The sequence below is a fragment of the Pygoscelis adeliae genome, unplaced genomic scaffold, assembly GCF_000699105.1.
Source record: "Pygoscelis adeliae isolate BGI_AS28 unplaced genomic scaffold, ASM69910v1 Scaffold22, whole genome shotgun sequence".
NCBI lineage: Eukaryota > Metazoa > Chordata > Aves > Sphenisciformes > Spheniscidae > Pygoscelis > Pygoscelis adeliae.
Window position 1 is genome coordinate 2,216,542 of NW_008824350.1, and position 21,946 is coordinate 2,238,487.

Here is a 21,946-nt window from a genome sequence, read left to right on the forward strand (position 1 = left end):
CCCACCGGGGGTGGGAGGGTGAGTGAGCAGCTGTGTGGTGCTTAATTGCCAGCTGGAGTTAAACCATGACACATGCCTAACACATCCACATCACCGTGTATTAAAATTGACCACCTGTGATTTAGGGAGAATATTTTCTTTGGGAACTAAATCATTGCATCACCATCTGGGACCTTTGGGGTCCAGAAGATAGGTTTCAAATGTTCCATTTCTGTTTTTTTAATTATTTATTTATATTAAGAGTTGTTTGGAATGCAGGGCAATTAATATGGATCTTCTTGTGGGAAGTAATATTTCACTACTTGAAAAGGTGGGGGTTTTTATCAGTCTCTGTCTTCAATGACTAGTATCTATTATGGAGACTAATAACACATTCAACTTGGTAAAATCTTTCCCATTACTTTGCTTCAGCATCACCATTACTGTAGTAATCTAGAAAAGGAAACTATAACCTGAATGACACTAAGCATAAACTGAAACTTAATTCAATTGGAGAATCTCTGTAATGCCAGAGGACTTTAGAAAGGAGTATAGGAGGATCTTTTACTGAGTACAGTGCTCAGAGATTCTTTCGCAAGAGACTGCAAACATGAGTCTCACGGCCCAAAATCATCCTGGATAGTAAATGATTTTTTTATCATTGGGTGGTTGTTCCCTTAAGCTGTCTTTCCTTGGCCTCTGGATTAACTGAATAATTTAAATCTTGTTTAGCTTAAATTTGCCTTTGCCTTTTTGATTACATTAATGGAAAGTGTGTATTTGTACTTTATGTACACATGTTCTTCAACAAAAGATCTTTGTGGAAGAGGATGACTTCGTTCAACTAAATTAAATCAGAGCTGGCGAAGCTATGATGGAAATAAGGTTACTAGAGTCAAGGTTGAGATCCTGTGAAGAGGAATACTCGACTTTGCTCTTCTTTCATGTAGATGTTCCTGTGCATAGATACTCCTTTTCAGCTTCTTGTATGACTATTGATGCTTGACCTAATTTACGTGATTTTTACATTCTGAGGTGGCAGTATTTATTGAGATATCATGTGTAATGTATTTTAATGTATTGTCAGGTACAATTATACTCTACATTTTGTTTCTTTTTCAGAACGTTCTCAGGTAGACCAGTTGTTGGCTATATCGCTGAGGGAAGAAGAGTTAAGCAAGTCCCTGCATAGTGTGGACAGCAGTCTCTTGCAGGCTAGAGCTGCCTTGCAGGCTGCATATGTTGAGGTTCAACGGTTCCTTGTATTAAAGCAACAGGTAACTGTGGGCTTTTGAGACTGTCTGAACTAGAAGTTAGCAGCCTGAAAAACTGCCTTAAGTAGGACTGATTTAAACCACAACTGTTTTGCAGATAACCATGGAAATGAGTACGCTGAGAAGTCAGAGAATCCAGATCTTGCAGGGGCTACAAGGTATGAGATAACCATAAAACTACAGCAGTGGAATGCTGGCTCTCATATTCTTTGAACTCAGCATCTTGTAATAATTGCATTTAACTTGAATTCACTCATTTAAAATGTGCAATAAAATTGTAGGCTTTCAATATTGAAGTCTATTGTTCAAGTGTGAGCTGTGGTCTTTGGTAGTGCCATCTAGTGGCTTTTTTACAAATTTTTCTCTTCCTTGTCTGTGTGTCCACAAGAAATGAGCTCTTGGCACCACTAAATTTTGTTGTAAGATGTGAATATTTTTGTTCTGTTTTTTTTTTTCTCTCTCCTCTTTTGCCATTAGAAACGTATGAACCTTCTGAACTGTCAGAGCAACTTTCCTGCAGTGTCTTAAGTGAGAGAAGAAATAGCAAATCTCAGATAGCAGCTGACTTAATTCCTGCAGGCTCCTTCCTGCCCCTTTTGGACACTTTGTCGTCTTCTGTAGCTCCACTGGGAGCTTCTGTTCATGTAAACATGCCATCACCATTCCAGTCTTCTGGCATCACATCCGCCACTCCTCCTGACTCCTCAGTACAAGTTAAACAGGAACCTCTCTCTCCAAAAGGCTCAGAAGAAAATGTGAATTCTGTACTCCAGAGCTCTCCATGTGCTTCACGAGCAGAAGAGGTAGAGCAGAAGGATGGTATGTGTGGCTTCTTTGTTTTAAGAGAACTAGCTTTGAGAAAATAAGGGAAATATTTTTTTTCCTGGAAGAATGTAAGTTTGGTCTCAAACCTGCAGCCTGTTGTGCAGGGGTGAACTCCCATTAACTTGTGTAGGACTTTGTCAACTTAATAGCCTTAGAAACTGGGACCTTCTTTACAACACATCCAAATGGATTCCACGTTTTTGAAATTGTTAAGCACATGCAAATTGTAGTCATATGCACATACAGGTTTCTAGTTTTCATGTTTGTTCTATTTTTAAAGTAATTTGAAGGTTACATCTTCTCAGAATAATTCAGTTAATAAAAAAAACCCAAACCTTAAAACCTCCCCTGTAATTTCTGTCTTTTACTCTGCATCATTTAATGGGCATTGGTAGCTGAAAATCTGCCTACAGAGGAAAAATGCACGCCTGAAGATCTCTCTTAAAAAATTATGACCAACTACGTTAAGAGTATTCTGTGTTCCTGGGCCCTGCTGGATAAGCACAAAGAGTATAATTTGTGATATTAAAAATAACAATCCATCTTCTCCCTGCTCCATCTCTCTAAATCCCACTGGTCTGGAGATGCTCATTCAAAGTTCATGCAATCTTATTTGTGATTTCAGTAAAGTAAGAAGGATGTTAGGCACTGTTCACTCATGTGAGGGGAGTGGGAGTGAATAGGAGAGGGCTACCAATGAAGGTATGTGTTCACTTTTGTCTGGAGGAGAAACCGCTGAGTTAACTGAACTACTAATGTGAGAGCTACTGCTTCAGAAAAATGAGATCTTAATGGCTGTAGCTGAAATTGCTAACTCTTTATTTAGACAGTTTAAAACCCCTAAAACCCACGTACCGTAGCCTGTGGTCAAAGGCTTAAATGCTATTGGTACTTTCCACTGCAACTTGCTACTGTGACTGAAGGTACAAACTGAACATTAAAAGCTCAATCATCCTTTACTTTCCTAAGAGCCTGTGAAGTCAAGCAGGGTGACTCTAATGGCAGTTGTTTGTCTGCCATAACAATGTCACTTACCCAAACCCTTAACTTAGATAGTTTGAGATAAAGATTCATAAGTAAGGGCCTTGTTAAAGATAAATATAGCCAACACAATTTTTTTTCCCTTCATCTGAAGTGGAAAATAGTATTGGTAAAAGCCATGCTGTTCTACTTTTATACGCATATTTTTTTTTTCTCAAGCACAAGATAAGTGTTGACTGAATTGAAGCTTAGGCTTCTGTAAATACAAGAATTTGAAGGGTTCTTTACCTTTTTGCAGTTTGCTTCAGATGTAGAACTCTGTATAAATAGCGCTCTATGCTTTTTTTAGTCACCATTGCATTTCCTGTATTCCATTGTGTTGCATTACATTAATGTAGTATTGTGAATTTTGCCTCATCTCTTTTTGGAGGATTTGACAGGGATTATGAAGCTCTAGGGGTAAAGTAAAATTAAGTAAAATAAAGTAAAAAAACTTGTGGCGGGGAGAATCAGCTTTTGTGTTTGTTTGCATTGTTAAGACTTAGCTTTCCTTCGCTTTCCCATTTTTATTGGCATATGCCATTCTGTTATATTTAAACATCAATGAAGAGAGGTGTCTTTTTTTTTTAATGTTAGAGTTGTAAAATTCAGAATAAAGATTTAGTGATCACTAGCTGCAGTGGCATAAAGTGTCTTGCTTGCAGAATCTTCAGACTTCATTGATGTCTGTGCAGGCACAACAGAAGCTGAAGAGGTGTTTTAGTTTTTTCTTCATAAAGATGAACCTTCAATGTGTAGCTGTATTTATTACTTAAATAATTACTTTAAAAATGTCTTCATCACATTAGCATATTTGTCAGTTTCCTACAAACTTATTTTTGTCATATTAAAAGCAAGAATGTTCTTTTGATGTTTGTTTGTCAAATTAATGTGGTTTTGGTATTGATCAACTTCTATGTGCTACATTTAAAATGAATGTCTGCCATCAAATGAATTTGGTAACTTTGGGGGAAAATAAGCATTTACCATGAGGTAAATTCTGTAAGTTGGGGGAGAGGAATTCTCTCTGAGGGCAGACTGTCTGCTTTCTGGGGGTTGAACATCTGGCTTGTCAGCTTCCCTAGGAGGTCAGCTCAGTCTTGTTTTGAAGGAGCTGATTGCATTTGGTTTCCCCTAACTACCAGCAATCTCTCCCACCTGCAGAACTGCATGATTCTGTTTTCTTGCACTACTGTGGTGATTTCCTACTTCCTTTTCTAACACCTGCAGTAGTCCAAGTGCTGAGAATTAATAACTTTTCGTTTTAGAAGTTTCAGTTTAAGTTGCTGGTTACTCCTTATTTTCCTGTTTGTTTTATTTTTAAGTGAGCAAGTTCCTTCCCTCCCCCTTCCTGTGGGAAATGAGGGACGCACGATGTTAGAGGTGTATTCAGAATTTAAGGGTTTGTGTGCCTTCTTCCCAGTATAATTCAGCACAGTAACTGTTTAAACCTCATCTAAGCATTCATTTCTTCTGTATAGAAGGTTTTCTAGCAGGTTGCAGCTGTGTATTACAGTTACGGGTTGGGGGAAAAACCGCTTTCCATTGATTTACTTTAAATACGATATACCCTACACTGTCAGCAAGTTCTAGTTTTATCTTGGAAATTCCCACCTGAGGAAGGTGTGGGGTGAGATGCTCACATTTAAGCTGTCTCTAGCTGGATGTGTAATTCTAAAGCATCAAATTTGTACTGTGATGTGTTAAACAGTCCAACAGCTTTGTCTAAGCATTGCTGTAGGTTTAATTTGCTGGTTTCTTAAGAGACTGAAGCAGGGAAGTGTTTCAAATACCGCCAGCTTTCCATTCACGTTGAGGGATCCCACCCAATAAATGCACTGCAATAAAATGAACTTAAAACATCTTGTTCTGGACTGTAGTTACTGCAAATGCAACTGGGGAATTCTAGGGTGTGGGAAGCACAGCTGTGAGATGCTACCTGTGCTCTTAGCCTGTCTCAGTTGAGAAGTTGGATTCGTTTGTTCATATTAGCTTCAAATTAAAATGACAGGAAGAGTATGTTCACCCCATCGCTTAGTCCACCACAGATGAACTAACAAAGCTTACCCTGATGGCTTACAGTGCTGCAATTCCCAGGATAGAAGGTACGACGTTGCAGAGTGGGTTGTGCATGACTCACCTACCTTAAGTTAAGTCTAAGTAACTTGGTAGAAATAACTAATGCAGATGGGTTAAGCACAAGGTCTTCAAACTATGTTGCTAAGCAGCTGAGATGTATTAGGCATGCAGTGGTTAATACCAGTCCTACAGCAGTGGTAACAGCTGGTAAGGCAGCACACAGTGAAGGGTGGTAGCATCTTAAGCCGACAATGTAGGATTCACCAAAGGTTGTTTGTCAGAACTTTAAAAGCATATAGTCAGCCAGCAAGTTGAATGATGTGCCCCATTCCTTTGCTTCTGGGTACACAGATAAATATTTATTCCCCAGCTGTGTTTTTTAAAGGCTGCATAGCAGACTGAAATAGCAGATCTACATGTGCACATAGCTTTCAATGTGTAGGAATATGTACTTTACATGCACAACTAAGTATAAACAAAAAATGCAGGGAAAGCAATTTTGCATAAATATTTATTACTGTACAGACTGAATATAACACTAGTCTGTTTTCTTCAGAAGAGACCAACCAGAAAACTTCAGTGTATCCAGTTATCACTGCAACTATATCCCTATCGGAGCTGGCAGCTTGTTTCCAACACACTAATCAAGATGTTCATAAGCCTGCTGTGGACAGGGGAAAGGCTGGACTTCCTGAGAACCCTTCTCCTCATTCACTGTCTGTTTTCAGCAAGAGAGAAGCAAATGATACAGTGACTGAAAGCTTTTTACTGGATCAGTGTAGCATTTCTCTTCCAAAGCATTCAGTCCTTCTAGAAATGCCAATGGATAAAACTCTCAAGTTGTCAGCAGAACCGTCCGAGCAACAGACGGCAACCGCTGTAGTCCCAGCAGACAAAGGGAACAAGAGGAGGAGAAAGTTAAGGAAGAAGAAAACTCTGAGGGCAGCCCATGTGCCAGAGAACAGTGATACAGAACAGGATATAACTGACTGTAAGCCTGTCCGGAAAGTCAAGGGTGGAAAGGTTCCTAAAGGAGAAAAAGTTACTACATCCACTCCTCCAAGACAGGAGAATGGAGCTACTGCTCAAACAGCAAGAAACAAAGATGAGAATGACAGTGATGCTTCTCTGGAACTACTGGAAGTTCCAGCGCCCCAGTGTGAGGTGGTTGACGTTGGTTCATCAGAGTCGGGAGATGAGAAACCAGACAGTCCATCAAAGAGGAATTCACGCAGCTCTGTGGATCAGGCAGTCCTAGAGGCATCTTGCTCTGGTTATGATGAAGTGAGCTCCACCAGTGAGATTGGCACAAATTATAGGGATGATGGGAAAAGAAGGTGAGATTATTGTAGATCTCTCAAAAGTAAAAGCATTAAAAATATTCATGAGGCCTTTCTTTTTTTCTTTTTTTTTTTTCCTATTCACAAAGTCTTACAACATCAGCAACTTTTAATTTCATTCAGGAGTGAAATAAGAGGGGAAAATGAAAATTGAATTTGCTTTTTTGGTCTAACGAATGTGTCTTGTCACCTACTAATTAATACAAGAACAAGGCTGCCCACCAGGGAAAGTTTGGTTTTGAGCTTATCTGTTACAGCCTATTTTCTACTAAGTGCAGAGTCTTGTATTCTGGAGTATTACTTACACCAATATTTTGTCTGAAAACGAACGTGCAAAGTCCAATCTCGCTACTCTTTATTTCTGTGTTACAGCGCGGCTGAGATGCAGACTTCCATATCATCACTAAGAGGATCAAAGAACTCATCAGGTATGTCTTTTAAGCTTTTCTTCTGATACTTTGTGTATAGTATCTTGCAGGACTTCCGAGTTAAGTCTCGATCAGACTGCTGCCAGAGGGGAATTTTGCCCTGAAGATAAAAACCTGCACTAAAAACTGAAGTGGGAAGTGATGCATACTCACTTATGTCATCCCTCATTGAATGCTTTGTGCCTTGCCCCCTCCCACACGAACACTTCTGCTCCACAGTCTCCGTAGAGCTGTAGGACAAACAATAATACAATCCTTTTGCTATTTTAAAGATCTTTCTGGACTTAACATCATACAAAGGTCTTTCTGGCATTTTATATTGCCTTCTGCCACTTACAGGCTCCAGGTGGGACCCACAATGAAATCTGACTTTAAGGTGCTGAGCCCACAAAATAGTTCTGCTGTTTGGTAATACAAACAACAGTAGCGTGTTTGCTTGAGTGTGTTCACATAACCAAAGTACATGTGTCTCTGTCCTACAGAAGTGTCTTCGGAGCCAGGTGAGGATGAAGAACCTACCGAGGGAAACTTCGAGGGACACCTGGCTGCAGTGAATGCTATTCAGATTTTTGGGAATTTGTTGTATACCTGCTCAGCAGACAGAACTGTTCGTGCCTACAATCTGGTTGTAAGTAAGGCTGTGGGAATGGTGTTACATTAATTGCAGTCACAAGGTTGCAATTCTGTTTTCGTGAAGCCTTACTATGTAGTTAAGGAAGCAGCTGCTTTTTGAAGCACTTAATTTTTTTTATTCTATTCTTTTCTTCAAACCTCTCTTCTCCCCTTCCCCACCCCCTTCTCCGTGCTGCACATGTCCTGCTTTTGTTAGCTGTCCTACCCTACTCTGTCAGGCACAGATCCTGAGGGGCATTATGGGCCTTCATGTTGACAGACCCTATGCTTTCCTTTTTAGAGCAGGAAGTGTGTGGCTGTCTTTGAAGGACATACTTCAAAAGTGAACTGCCTCCTGGTCACTCAGACAAATGGGAAGAATGCTGCACTCTACACTGGCTCAAGCGACCACACTATCAACTGTTACAATATCAAGGTACTCAAACTCTGTGTTGATTAACATGTACTGCTTTTTTTTTATGTGAGTGTTGCAAATATAAATGAAAAAAGCCTTTTAAACCCATATGAGCTAGACGTGGGCCCCACTTCATACCTCATTAGACTGGAGCAGGAGGAAAAAAAAAACCAAACAGCAAACCATGAAGTGATTTACTACGCTGATCTTTTTGCTAGCTTGTCAGCAGAGTTTTTGCCAGAACAACGTGACGGGATCCTGAACGTTGGGAACACCAAAGTGCAGGATGGTTGTCTGGCCGTGAATATTATATTTGTCTTGCTGTATTTCTAACTTCATTGCTTATGGAAGGCACTGCTCTCTTTATAGAGTAGCTGTAGAGAGAACAGGTATCTATTATTGTGAGGGCAGGTGGAAGAGCAGACTGAGACTTCCTGAAGCTGGTCTTTTAAGGATAAAAGATAGGAAGGCTTGTGCAGCCTGTGGCTTGGTGGACTAGAAAGCAAATATCTGCTTCAAGGGGCGAAATGCCAGAGGTTTTTGACTCTTAAGCTGGTGACTCATGGCACTTCCCTTTGGGGGACTTCATGGGGATTCCTCAAACTCAAGCATGTAACAGGGTGTTTTTCTTATATACACACACACACACATATATATATAGTCTGTAGTCTAAACTTCTATACACACTAGAGGTTGTTTCTAGAATAAAGCTTTTAGGGGTATAACTGGTTGCTGAAGTACAGTCAAGTCTCAAAGATGGGAGTGAGCTGATTAAAACCAGTGTCAAACTGCCATGTGACACCAGCCTTTCAGATGTTTTTCTCCCACTCTGTTGGTTCAAAGAATGCAGCTTGTAGGTGAAAATCATAATTCACTTCAGGCTTTTGTTCCTGAATTGTTTTCAGTTAATGAAAAGCTTTAAATACTTCTTTCTATCACCAGACCAGAGAGTGCATGGAACAGTTTAAATTGGAAGATCGAGTGCTCTGTTTACACAGTAGATGGCGGATCCTTTATGCAGGCCTTGCAAATGGCAATGTGGTTACTTTCAGCATAAAGGTTAGTTAGTTTAAATATTGGCACCTGAAAGCCTGTTGCAATGCTCTTTCTTTCCACTTTGTGTTTCTTTCCATTCTTTCTCTTGAGTAGTAAGTGTATTTGTACTTAAAGTATTTTAGTATAAATGGTCACTGTTGGCCCCTTTTGGTCCTTTATTTTGTCAGTGCACAAAGCTGTCCCATCTCCCCTTCCCTCCGATTACCTTTCTCTTAACTGCTGTATTGTCACGTTTTTCCTTAAGATTCCACGTGGCCTACGACTCATGTGTCATGAGAGTTTTTTGACACAGCTGACTATTTGTGAATTCACCTTTTGTGCCCATCAAAGTAGTGTGAGAGACTTTAATGTGTTGCTTGTTTTGCCTGCTCCATTTGCAGTTACAGAAGAGACTCATTCACATGGTTTTCTGGCAAAGAGGCTTAATCAGCAGTTCCCATGATACTTAAAAGTGAATTTAAATCATTATTTAAACGAATTATTTTTCTGATTATTCTTTTCATAGATCCTAGACTAATTTCTCAAATTTATCCTTACAAATTTATTCTGTTTTGCATTTTTCTTATAACACTATTTCCTCTCATTGTTCTAACTCGGAAGGAGGATTTAGTGGACCTTTGCTAAATAATGAAATATTTCTTTAAAAGACAGAAAATCCAAGCCCAACATAAGGAGTTATTTCCTTGATTTGGAAACTTAGTTGTTAAGATGCAACTCTTACCACTGCTGAAACGGTGTGCTACTAAACTGAAATCAGATGCTATAACAAGTACAACACAAAAAGGACTCGGTAGTCTAGTCAGTGTCATAGCAAAGTTTTAATTCTTAAATACCACTTTTTCCTTCCCCAACAGACCAACAAGCAGGTTGATACCTTTGAATGCCATGGCCCTAGAGCGGTGAGCTGCCTAGCCACAGCTCAGGAAGGAGCACGCAAGTTGTTGGTAGTGGGCTCCTATGACTGCACCATCAGCGTGCGAGATGCACGGAACGGGCTGCTTCTCAGAACCCTGGAAGGTCACAGCAAGACTGTACTCTGCATGAAGGCAGGTGTCTCTGAAAATACGTTTTTGACAAAGAATGCTTAAAATGGTGTGTTTTTCCTTTTTCTTCCTCATCAATAGTGAGCAGACTGTGGTAGGAAATATATTTCTCTATTTTAAATGATAAAAAATGAGTAATTTGGTAGGAAAATTGTCTCTGGCTGGCTGCGATATCTCATGTTCCCAGCAGAACTGTTGGGGGTGTGTATGTAGGAAGCATGTTTATTTCATGTTGTTAGAAGATTCAGGGAATCTTGAAATGCAAGTTTGCCAACAGAGGGTAAGTCAGGGAAAAGATGAAGCTAGTTTTCACATACCCTGATTGTACAAACCTCAGAGCAAACTGGAGAAAATGTAACTCTAGAGAAGTATTATTTTTTTTAATAGAAGAATCACCATCACCTATTTACAGGTTTCTGGCTCCTGAGATTACAAGCTGGAACATATGCTTGTCTGACTGCTTTCCTGTGGCCATTATCACGTAACAGTTAGGGGATGATTTCCATAAATTGTATTTGTCACTTTAGATATTATGCTGCAGTGGCACAGCCTTTTTTGCCCTGTGGACTATCCTAGTCCTGCTTGCGTGGCAGCATACTGTGGTCCCTTCTTGATCCGTGATGGATCTGTTAAACTTCCTTTCCAGGTTAGTACTTGTCAGGAGCACCATCTTTCTTATGTGACCAGAATATAAGTGCACAGAACATCCAATGTTTCCAGGAAACAACGGGCTTTACTGTGCATGTGCAGAGCAGCATTCTGCATTCAGTTTTCTTGGTCCCTGATCTGCTGCTGAGCTGTCCTTGAGAATAGTCCATAGGTAGGATGAGTTAGCCTGGTGGGCTGCAAGTTAACAGCTTCTAATGTCAATTTTGAAGCATCAAAGGTCATTAGGATAGCATAGTACATTTTCTAGCTCTTATGTGAAGGACTCAGTGCATGCTTTTTTTTTATACTCTGTTGACTTTAAGGCTGCTAAATGTAGGAAATATTACAGTGCAACTTTAAACTGAACATCTTAATGTTTTGCTTGCCCATTTCCATATTTGTTACAAAAATAAAACTATCCTTTTTTTTTCTTTTTTTTTTATAAGGTTGTGAATGATCTGGTATTCAGTGGCTCCAGTGATCAGTCTGTCCATGCCCACAACATTCATGTAAGTCTCATGGTTTAGTGGGCATGGTGATGTTGGGTTGACGGTTGGACTCAATGATCTTAGAGGTCTTTTCTAACCTTAATGATTCTATGATTCTATATATAAAGTTGGAATGACTTTTGCTATTAAGGCAATGAATTCCTGTGCTATCAACTCAGTATTTCCAGAATTTTTGACTGACTGGTGGGGCAAATAGCTTCCAGAAAAAGATGTCGTATGATTTTGTCAATGTCACTGTGCAGTATAGCTAACTAAGGAGGGATGCAGAGGATAAAATACCTTGGGAAACATAAACATGCTGACTCTTATAGAATGATACCAATGCCTTTTTGTCTGGGAATCTTGCTTTTGCAAATATTACTACAAACGTGGTGATAATGTTGGAGGGGTTCAGAGCAAAGCCATGTGAGATATTCTTGTGGGGGAAGAGTTCCTTTATTACAGGAAAAACTTGAGGAACACAAACAGCGTTCCAAACTACCTGTTCAAAAGCTGTTATCCTGTCGTGAATGCTTTGTCTCTAGCCTGCCACTCTCTTCCTCCTTTTACACCATCTTTCCCCCATGCTAGCAGAAACATTCATGTAGCTATGCAATAAGTTAGATTAAGAAACTTATCAGAGGTAAATTTTAATTGACAAAAAAATTGTATATTTCTGTGTATTTAGCTAAATTTGCTCACTGATCCTTGTGGCTACATAAATACTGGTAGTACTAATAGCACAGTACTAGTTTCAGGACAGGTGGGAACATGTAACTAATGATGGAAAGAGAAGTAGACACTTTCCATAGTGGTATGCATTTCTGTTTTACTGGAATTGCTCTGTGTTAAATTGGGCAAAGAAAAGGATAAGTAGTATTTGATCATAATCTGGAAGTGCCTTCACAGGAAATGGAAGTCTAATAAAGGGTGTTTCCATTTTTTGAGTAGTGAGCGTTGAAGCTAGCTCCCCTATCTAGGTTGGATAAAACTGTTTTGTTGTTTGTTTGGTTTTGTTTTTTTTTTTTTTAAAACCAAACACCTATTTGCCTTTGCTTTTTCTCAACGCAGACTGGAGAGCTGGTACGGATCTATAAAGGCCATAACCATGCAGTAACGGTTGTGAACATTCTTGGGAGAGTGATGGTGACAGCATGTCTGGATAAATTTGTTCGTGTTTATGAACTACAGGTAAGAAAATAGATGGTTACTAAGGACATTTACCCAATATGTGTTAATTAATGATTTTGAAGTCAAATAGAAGTCATCTTTGCCCTTACTGGTCTCTGGCCCATCCCCCTCTTTCCTGTTACTCAGAATATATAGTTGTCTCACCAGCCAAAATACGTGGGTTTTAAAGAATATAACCTAAACCATTTTTTTTAGAACCTGGGTTATCCTAAGATAATGACAGCTCAGAAAAGTGGGGAAATGTTAATTTTGTCTGCTTGAAAGACCAAGTGCTTAGTTGGACAAAAAGACTCACAGAAGTAACGTAAGCAAAAATGAGCTTTCCTGGTGGCTATGAAGTTTGGAATCCACCAGGGGAGTTTAGTTGCTACCCAGGAAACTGCTCTTGGAAGCACTGTCATTTGCATGTCTGTGAAAAATCGCTGTTAACTGTCATGCTATTAAATGTCTGTTTCTGTTTCTTTCAAGTCGCACGACCGCTTGCAAGTCTATGGAGGCCACACAGATATGATCATGTGTATGACCATCCATAACAGCATGGTAACTTCCTTCTTTTCACTGGTCTCAAAGAGAAGGTTGTAATTTCCACAAGCATACACAAGACAGTTTAAATTTGTCAGATAATGAAATCAACCTGCTGTCTGACTAAGACAGAAGAACTTAGAAATGTCAGCCAAAAAATCAAGTTGCTATAACAGCTTTGTATTTATGTAATATTATTGTCTGGGGAAAAATTACCTTCTAGCTTACTGTAGTCTTAAAATAATAGTTCTGTTTACAGTGATGATTGCAGTGAAGAGTCTAGAAATAGTAAAATATTCCCTCTTTTCAAGCATCGATCGTGTTTGACACTTACTCGAGAGTCACAGAGGTGCTAGAGAAAAACTTCACCCACAGTCAAACCTCTGGTAACCTTTGATAGAACCTAAACAAAGGTACTCCATTGATTTAGGTGCACAGGTTTCTTCATGCATCTGCACTGCAAGATAGGTTTCAGAAGTGCTTCTGAATAAATAACTTGCTTAAAATAGTAATTAGAAGCACTTATTTGCCTGCATGTGTAGGAATTTGCTTGCACGCTTTCCTTCAGATTGTAAAATAAGAGGTATAATAATGATCTGTAATAACACAAGAACCAAGTCTAACAGAACTGATCTCCTACTAATTGGAATACATACTGCCCAAGCTTCAGTTTCATGTGAGTGAGATGGAGAGCTAAGTGCACTCAGGCTTTGTGCTTACAGTCTGAGGCTTGAACTGTCCCCTAGCAATAGTCTGTTTTGGGCATTCTCAAATCAAAGAAGTGTTCAGATGAGAATCTTAGTGATGAGTGAAAGATTATAATTTTCTGTAGTAGTCTTAGTAGTAAAGTGTAGTCTCTTAGACACAGCAGATTGGCTATTATATCGTAGTGATGAATTTCCAAGAGACAAAAAGACTTGAACAACAATAACAAATGAAATCTTCAGCTTGCAGAGTTTTCTGTATTATGTGAGGACTTTTTTTTAACGATGAATGTTCTTTATGGGATTACGAGCGTCTGACATCCTTTCTTTCCAAAGGACAATTTTGTGTAGAGCATTTGCCTAAAAAAAAGACAGCTTAAAAAACACTTTTTGCTTGCCTTTTCAGGATCTGCATCAGTATTCTCTTTCTGAAATTCTGATGTTCTTCCTCGCCCTTCCTCTCCATCCATTTTTGATATACATATAACTGGTTAAGTCCTAGAAATATATTCAAATTGACATTTACACCTAAAATTTTTTTTTTCACTTCAGTGGATAGTAACATTATATTTTAAAGTTTTCTGAACTTTTACACACCTGACACTACCAGCGACAGAAGTTACGGAAACATTTCTTATTCATTAGTAGGTTTTTGTAAACTATGAATGCAAATCTTAAAAGAATTAGGTTAGACCCATTTTTTTAATTTAGAAGCCTTGCATGTTGATATTTTATTTTTGTTCACCTGATATACTCTACATTGAAGCCTCCATCAAAATTTGACTTCATTTTTTTTTCTGCTATTCCCAGCTTGCTTATCCATAAATGTTTCTCTTACAGATCTACACTGGATGCTATGATGGCAGTGTCAGAGCTGTGAGGCTTAATCTGATGCAGAATTATCGTTGCTGGGTAATGAGCAAAATGTTTTTAGCCTTCCTTTGTTATACTTTTTAGACTAATTTTCCGGGAGTGGTCACTACTCAGTCTTGGATAGCTTGACCTTTAATTTATTATATTTCAATAATATTTTTAAAATGTATATGTACATTTTAAATGTAAGTATATATCACTAGTTCCATTTTACGTGGTCTTTAGTATACCTGTATGCTTTGGGAAAAGTTGGTAGTAGCATCTTACATTATTTTTCTTTCTGGCAATTTTTAGATAGTGACATGTAACTGTTTAAAACCAAAAACTTCAGCTGAGTGGCATAGAAAAGCTGATTTACTCTGCTAAATAAGTTTAATTAAATTCCCAATGACTCTGTCTCAGGTAAGCTTAAATCCTGTAAAGACTTAGTTCCTTTCTTCCTCCTGCCAATCTTGCTGATGGTCTAGGCTTGGCTAGAGGCAGGAAGAATCTCTGCAAAGCTGTAATTAAAGGAATAGAGACTATTGAGATGGAAATGGAATGAGAAGGTTAAAAAGTTACAGGAGGTGGCATGTGTGTGAACAGTCTTGGTAGAATATTGTGAAGTTGCAAGAAGAAAAGCATTAGCTAAAATTCTTTTTCCCTGGCTTATTCTGCCATGTTTTTTCTACCAGTGGCATGGATGTTCATTGATCTTTGGAGTTGTGGACCATCTGAAACAACACTTGCTAACTGACCACACCAACCCAAATTTTCAGACCCTAAAATGTCGTTGGAAGAACTGTGATGCTTTCTTTACTTCCAGGAAAGGTTCCAAGCAGGTATGTGTTTGAACTAACGTGGTTGTATTTGGTAGTGTACAGTACTTTATATCACCACAACTGTGGGACTTGATCTATTTCTCTTAAAAAGGGTTAAATTTTTCTAGTCTTGACAGGCTTAACTGCGTACAGTTACAGTCATACAAGGCTAACAGTGTTCAATTCAACCTGTGACAGATGAAAAGTGCAGCTAAGTATGATAACTTGAGATATGGCCAATTTAAAACAGTTTGATCCTAAAATATTATATGGAAATGGTAAAACTCTTGAAATATTAGAAGAAATTTTGGTAACTATATTCGAGATGTTATTAAGTTTTTGTAGGAAAAAATTATTTTTAAGACTAACAACCATCTTCAGCCTTGAAACAGATTTTTATCGTCTTAATTTTTACCAATCGCTCCCCCCCTTCATTGTTGTGGATGCTGATGCTGTTTACTTTTCACCTGGGATTGGTTTTGCTAACAATCTTTAAATAAGTATAATGCATAAATTTCTGAGTAAATGTTAGCACAGATGGGAAAAAAATGAAGAAGGCATGAGAGTTGGATGTCAGTTGGATTAAGTGATGTGGAAAGGGTTGGGGGGTGGGTGGAAGGAGGGTTGTTACCTGTAGGCTAACAGGTAACACTGGTTGGTGAAATCCACATTTTACTCCTTGGCCATACAAACTACCTTCCTGTTGAATGCTTTTCAAAATACGCAATGGCAGGAGGTTTCTTTGAGAACGAAGAAACATAAGTAGAATCCTTAATTTCTTTTTAAGCACTGGCTTTGGATATGATGTGTTTATTTGGTATACCCTTCTAATCAGAAAGGAAGCTGTTTTTTATTTGCCTTGAATCACGTGGTATGTGAGATACTTTTATATATGTGATTTAATAGCTTGGCATTGATTTTTTTTTTTTTCCAATTTTTTTTTAGAAGTTTTAAGCCAAAAAATGTATATTATCCCAAATGTCAGTTTGACTGAAAATAGTAAAGAATATTTTGCAAAATTTTTTTTTTTTTTAAACTGACTTCTCTGGTTCTTTTCTAGGATGCTGTAGGACACATTGAAAGACATGCTGAGGATGACAGCAGGATTGACTCATGAAGCTTTTCACCTCCCACATTGGGAAGTAATTTTATATGTCAGAATTATTCCAAGTAACATCAATTTCTTACTCCAGTCTTTCCTCTTTCTTTTCCCACTTGGAATGCAAAAATGGAGTGGGGCTGAAATGCCTTGCTATAGAGACTGCAGGTTGTGTTGCACTCTGTAGAAATAAGGCTGGTCAATTAAGACATGGCCCAAATGGAAGATTCTTGCAAGTTTTTAATTCATTGGCAGATAAGAATATTCCCTCCTCTTGTCTGCCTTGGTTTTTTGTTCTTTGTTTTTTCTGTTTGCTTTTTGTTTTGTTCTGTTTCTTAAGAAGCATAGTCTGAGAGTCTCTGGGAAGTCCAGAGGGGTGTTGAGAACTTAGATTACAATAGGTGCTGGCGTTTGCAAACTCAGCTTGAAGCCTTTTAAGTGTCTAAGACGTGTCTGTTTTCATGTTGTATCCAATTTTTTTAGCTGATTTTAATAAAATTCTGCAAACCAGAATATCACAAATTCTAACAGTGTAACATTGTATACACAGTGTACATTTTGACGTCCTTCATAAAAAGAAAAGGTATTTTATGGAGAACTGGAATAAATTAATTTTTTTAATGTTAATTGTAACTTACTTTTTATTCCTTATGTAAAAATTGCTATAACTGGCACAATATATACAGTGACAGGCTGCCCTAAATACTGTACCTCATGAAGTATTTTGTTTATTTGGAGGAAAGCCGTTATTTCTTGAGAGGTATGCCAGTAGCAGCAAAACAGCCAGAACAGCGGCTCCACTCAACGTGCTTTGCAATCTTAGTTTAAATATAGGTCCTCATGTACAGGAAAGAAGTAAGTGGTGTCGGCTTTTGTTTTATTAAATACCAGCATAACCACTGCTATCTTGATACAACACCATAGTCGGATTCCTGAGTTTATTTGGAATCTTAGTGACTGAGCTTTGCGGTCCTATATCTTCATGGCATAGCAAACTAAGAGAAATGCAAAGGCACTGCCTGTCTAAGTGCATCCACTTAGGTAGTATTTTGTTTCTGTTGTGAACTGGCTTAATTGGCTTGGGCTATATCAAGTTGACAAAACCTCAACTGGAAAGAATGGAGCAGGATTTTAAAACATTTTAAAATCTAAAGTTCTCAAGCAGAAGCTGAGGACACAAAATGCATATCACATGTAAAAGTCTTGTTTCTGCTAATGCACAGAAGGTACCACAGAGAAGCCAGTGCAGAGGGGAAGACTGTTTCTACTTGTCAGGGTTCCTCTGCAGGTGTCCCTTGGGGTGGAAAACTTTACCCGTGAAGTCAGTGAAATGTACTTCTTGCATTTGCGGTCCTCTCTCCCATAACGACACTAACTTAGCAAAGAGCTCTCTTAAACAATGAGACTAATCTAGTAAGGAGCTTTGTGTTCACTTTTGCCTAGCTTGCTGCTCAGGATAAAAAAAGCAGTGGTTTCCTTAAACTGTAACAGAAGGTCAACACAGCCTAGTGTCAAAACTGAGCTGCTTATAAATGAATCCAGCGCTGTTCAAACAAACTGAATGTTCTATTTTTACTGTATTTATTTTAGCATCTCTTTCGCCACTACTTTGAGGCTTGGTGTGCCAACCGTAGACCAAGTAAGTTTTATAGCCTCATCCTTTGACTACGAAGAAGCCTTTTTAGGCCAAGAAAGTGATTGAGGGAAGCCCATGGATGTTCCAGTCTGCCATCAAATCAAGGAACTTCAGGGCCTTCTCTGAAGCACGCTATTTTTGTATTGCCTTAGCGGACAAGCATAATTTCTCTGCAATTGCTTGACATTGATGATTTTTTGTGAGACGGGAGTAAAGTAGGAATGAGATGCAGTGGCATCCTACTTCAAAGACTTGTGAATCTCTGAAGTTCCAATGTTTAGCGGTGATTTGTTTGGGGTTTTTTATTAAGCTGTTCGTGGACAGGAAAAAAACCCAGTATGTGGCTCAGACCCCAGGCTGTTTTGAGGGTGTTTTTGTTTTGGCTTTTGGGGGGTGTGTTTGTAGTTTTGTTTGGTTGGTTTTTTGTTTTTTTTTTTCCTTTCTGTGGTCTGTGGATGAAGCAATTCAAGAGAGAATCAAGTTTAGGGAAATCTCTGAGCAGTGTAAATGTTTCCTGATGCAGGCTGTATTGCTCTAGAGTCTCCGAGAGTATGTGGTTTTTTATGACTTAAGCAGAATACTGCGTAATACTTAAACCATTTCCGAAATTATTGATGTTCAAGAGTTTTTCTGGGTTTTTTTTGAACCACAATGAGGGAGCATGTAAAAGTATGGCATAAACAATGTGAACGTCTCAAGCTGTCCTTCATGGACTGTGCTTGAAGTGAAGCTGTGGAGGTGTGTGTCCTGAGGACAAGCATGTGGAGTGATTGTAGCATTCTGAAAAATGGCGTGTGAGAGTAGGTTTTGTTACTTCTTCCTTGTGATTCTTCACGTTCTTTCAACTGTTTTCAGGAACATATAAAGATCTTTCTCACTAGGTGTTGCAACAAACAAAGTTATTACACTTTGTTTGCATTCCTGATTGCTTGTTGGGTTTATCTTTTCTAGTTGGTGGAAGCAGACTTCCTTTTCTTGTAGTCCATGACATTTCCTTATCTGTCCTTGAAAACAGTCCTGAAAAGTCTGGACTTCTGAAATCCAGCTTTAGCTTTAGCAGTGGTGTCTTTTGCTACTTTGTAGGTCATTTCAGATATATTGTAAGAATCTTAAAATGGATAAGAGTCAGGAAAATAGCAGAGCTGCATGAGTGTTTATAAAATTTTGCTTCATAAATTAAAAACAATTTTAAAAATTGCTCAGGGGTTCAGAGGAAAATGCTGTGCTGCTTTGTCCTGAGAATATCTTAAAAGGATTTGCTATGAAGTTGTTGTACATCTGTGGAAATCCCCAGGCTTCTCTGGAGTTCTGTGGCAAGGTTTCCTGTTTGTTCAGCTGGAATTAGGTGCAGCTTTCGCTAATGGCCGTTCACTTCTTCCAGAGGTGGTTGCAGAAGAGGGGTGGTAAACTAATGTATTGGCTTGGTAGCCATTAATGAGATCCTCTCCGGTCTTGCAGCTTAGGGTTTTGACTCCTGATATACCTCCGGTCAAAGAGTGTAATAACTTTGGGAAGGCGGACTATTTGTAATATTTAACGGAGTAATATTTGCGTGAAAAGCAGTACTGCACATCTGAAGCCTGTTTCAGGACTATTTTTGTTTTCCATTTGTTTCTTATGCAAGTAAAAAGTTGTGAGTGGAAGAGTGAGTAAGGTGAGGGTTTATTTTGTGGTTAGCTGTGTTTATTTTATTAGTCAAATGTTAAATAATGAGCTCTGGACTTGGTATACGGCTGACTAAAAATGGTAGGCTCTTTGGGGGGCAAGCGACCGTTTTCCTTTTAGCAGGACTGGCATTGGGCTTATTAAGCTATGAAACTTCTCAACGGACAGAGTACAGTGCTCAGAGGTATTATGGTCTTTTATGATCTAAAGAATGGGCCAGGTGCTACTGAAACTGCTTAAATCCTTCTTTTCAAAAGCATGAGAACTTGTTGCACCATGGGCATACCAAGCCCTGCCTGAGCTCCAAAAGGAGGGCGTGAGTAGCATAAAATGATCACTTGAAGTTCACATGTGCTGCAAAGCTTAACCTTCCCCAACCCCGATAACCTCACATGTATTGAATGATAAGACAATGCTAGGATTGGTCTGTATTTGTTGCTCCTTTTTCCTTCAAATCACAGGGAAAAATAAGTTAACTGACAGTGCAAAATACTTTATGGTCTAACGCTGCTGCTTCTGTACGTGGAAAGGGCCAGAGAGAAAACTGCTGCATCCGTTGGTACAAAGATGCATTAAATATCCCAGCTTCTGCTTGCCTTGTGTCACTTCTGTGTGGATTGCAGACTTTAAACATATTGTCAGCACACGAGCTGACTTCTGCAAAACAGCAGGAGTTTGGCTGTGCGGTGTGTTTGAAGTAGTGCAGTTCCTAACGCACGCTTTCAAACTGTACAACAATGCCAGATCAAGGTAAACGATAACTGAAAACTCACAGTAAACTGTAGGTTCCCAGAAACAAAAATGTGGTGTTGAGAAAATATTTTTCCCTTCTTTTGTATTCGAACACAGGTACGGATGAATCTTGGTTTTCAGGCTTGCATGGTACAAGACTGTATCATTCAAACAGTCTAAGTTGTCCAGAGTTCCAGAGTATGTGAGGAAGGATAAGGAAACAGTTTCAGCTACTGTTTGTAAAATATTTAATAGTGAAAGTAAAGAGCAAACTGTGTAGGTATATATTCTGTTATATGCACCTGCCAGCTTCTCAAATTTCATTTTGCTTAAGTGTTAAACAGTCTTTTTGAAGAATGGAAGTGGAATAAAACAACATGAGTGAATATTTAATAACTTAAGCTGTGTAGAACATGTGCACAGATTGACCTTGGTTTTCTTCTTTCACTTTGGTACAAAGCTGTGAGTGTAATAACGAAACTTTACACAGCAAAAGAAGAAAAAAGAAGAAAAAAAAAAAAGAAAAATAAAAGTTCTTTATATTGTTATGGTTTGTCAGTCTGATTCTTCTTTGCTTTGAATAGAATGATTCTTTCACAGGATTCGGCAGACCTTGACTTTGTTCTGGACGTTTTTTCTTTTTTAAGAGGGCTGGATAAAATCAGACAGGCCACTTTGAAGCTCCAGCACTGGCAGGAATGTTGCAAGTTTTTGCTCCCGACGTGCAGGAATCTCAGACTTAGTCGTTTGGCAGGGAAAATGGAAACTGCCCACGCAGCTGGTGCCGCCAAGATGACCTACTGACTCCCTTGCTTCATGGCCTGTTGCAAGGGGAAGTGCTCTAGAGCTGTTGGTAGTTCACTCACCAGGACTTTAAGGAGCAGTTTTGAGTTGCCAGTCAAAAATCCTGATTTTGATCTTTTGACTGATAGATTTTGTTTTTTCTCTGAACACCCTAACCAAGAGCATCTCTGCCATATTTTTGTATGGAAAATAATAGCTTAGTGGAGAGAGCACATGGCTGGAACCCAGAGCTCCTACTGTTCCAGTCATCTTAAAAACTTCATTTGGGTTAAAACAACAGTTGAATTTAAAGGAGAATAACTCTTCTTTAGATAAACTACAGGATTTTCTTACTCTTTCAGAGTAAGTTAGAGTGCAGGACAACATTAGGAACTTTATAGTCAGAAGGTTTTCTGTTTCTTAGTGACCTTTCAGTTAAATGTGCCACTTACCAGAATAACTTTGAGTGGATGCTACGATTTGTTTTTACAATTTTGCTTTACAATAGTGGATTGCTTTGTTACTTTTCACCAGTAGACAACTAAGTAGAAGGTTCTCCTGGCAAAGTCTGGTCTCTTCACACCTCTTCTTGCACATTTTGTTTTTCCTTCCATGTTTATGTTGATCAACAATTCACCAGTTCTGAAAGCCTGTCATCCTTAAAGCTGGTAACGATGGAGCTCTCAAGCTCAAGTGCTTTTTTATTTTTAACGCATTCAAGGAGCAAACTGGCA

General features: G+C 38.8%; 1 protein-coding gene across 2 annotated transcripts in view; it reads left to right on the top strand.

The window, feature by feature from the left end:
• ZNF106 (zinc finger protein 106) overlaps positions 1-20,848 on the top strand; it is a 35,986-nt gene extending 15,138 nt beyond the window's left edge. The window contains exons 7-21 of one of the 2 annotated variants that reach the window (XM_009319209.1): positions 1,102-1,256; positions 1,351-1,411; positions 1,731-2,072; positions 5,734-6,514; positions 6,890-6,945; positions 7,428-7,573; positions 7,859-7,993; positions 8,915-9,031; positions 9,883-10,074; positions 11,166-11,228; positions 12,279-12,398; positions 12,867-12,938; positions 14,465-14,536; positions 15,172-15,318; positions 16,358-20,848. In XM_009319209.1, coding sequence (XP_009317484.1) covers positions 1,102-1,256; positions 1,351-1,411; positions 1,731-2,072; positions 5,734-6,514; positions 6,890-6,945; positions 7,428-7,573; positions 7,859-7,993; positions 8,915-9,031; positions 9,883-10,074; positions 11,166-11,228; positions 12,279-12,398; positions 12,867-12,938; positions 14,465-14,536; positions 15,172-15,318; positions 16,358-16,414 — 2,516 coding nt within the window. In that variant the 3' untranslated portion in view covers positions 16,415-20,848. The remainder of the gene's footprint in view (positions 1-1,101; positions 1,257-1,350; positions 1,412-1,730; positions 2,073-5,733; positions 6,515-6,889; positions 6,946-7,427; positions 7,574-7,858; positions 7,994-8,914; positions 9,032-9,882; positions 10,075-11,165; positions 11,229-12,278; positions 12,399-12,866; positions 12,939-14,464; positions 14,537-15,171; positions 15,319-16,357) is intronic. The other variant, XM_009319210.1, reaches the window with a different exon arrangement.
• Positions 20,849-21,946: the final 1,098 nt, after the last annotated feature.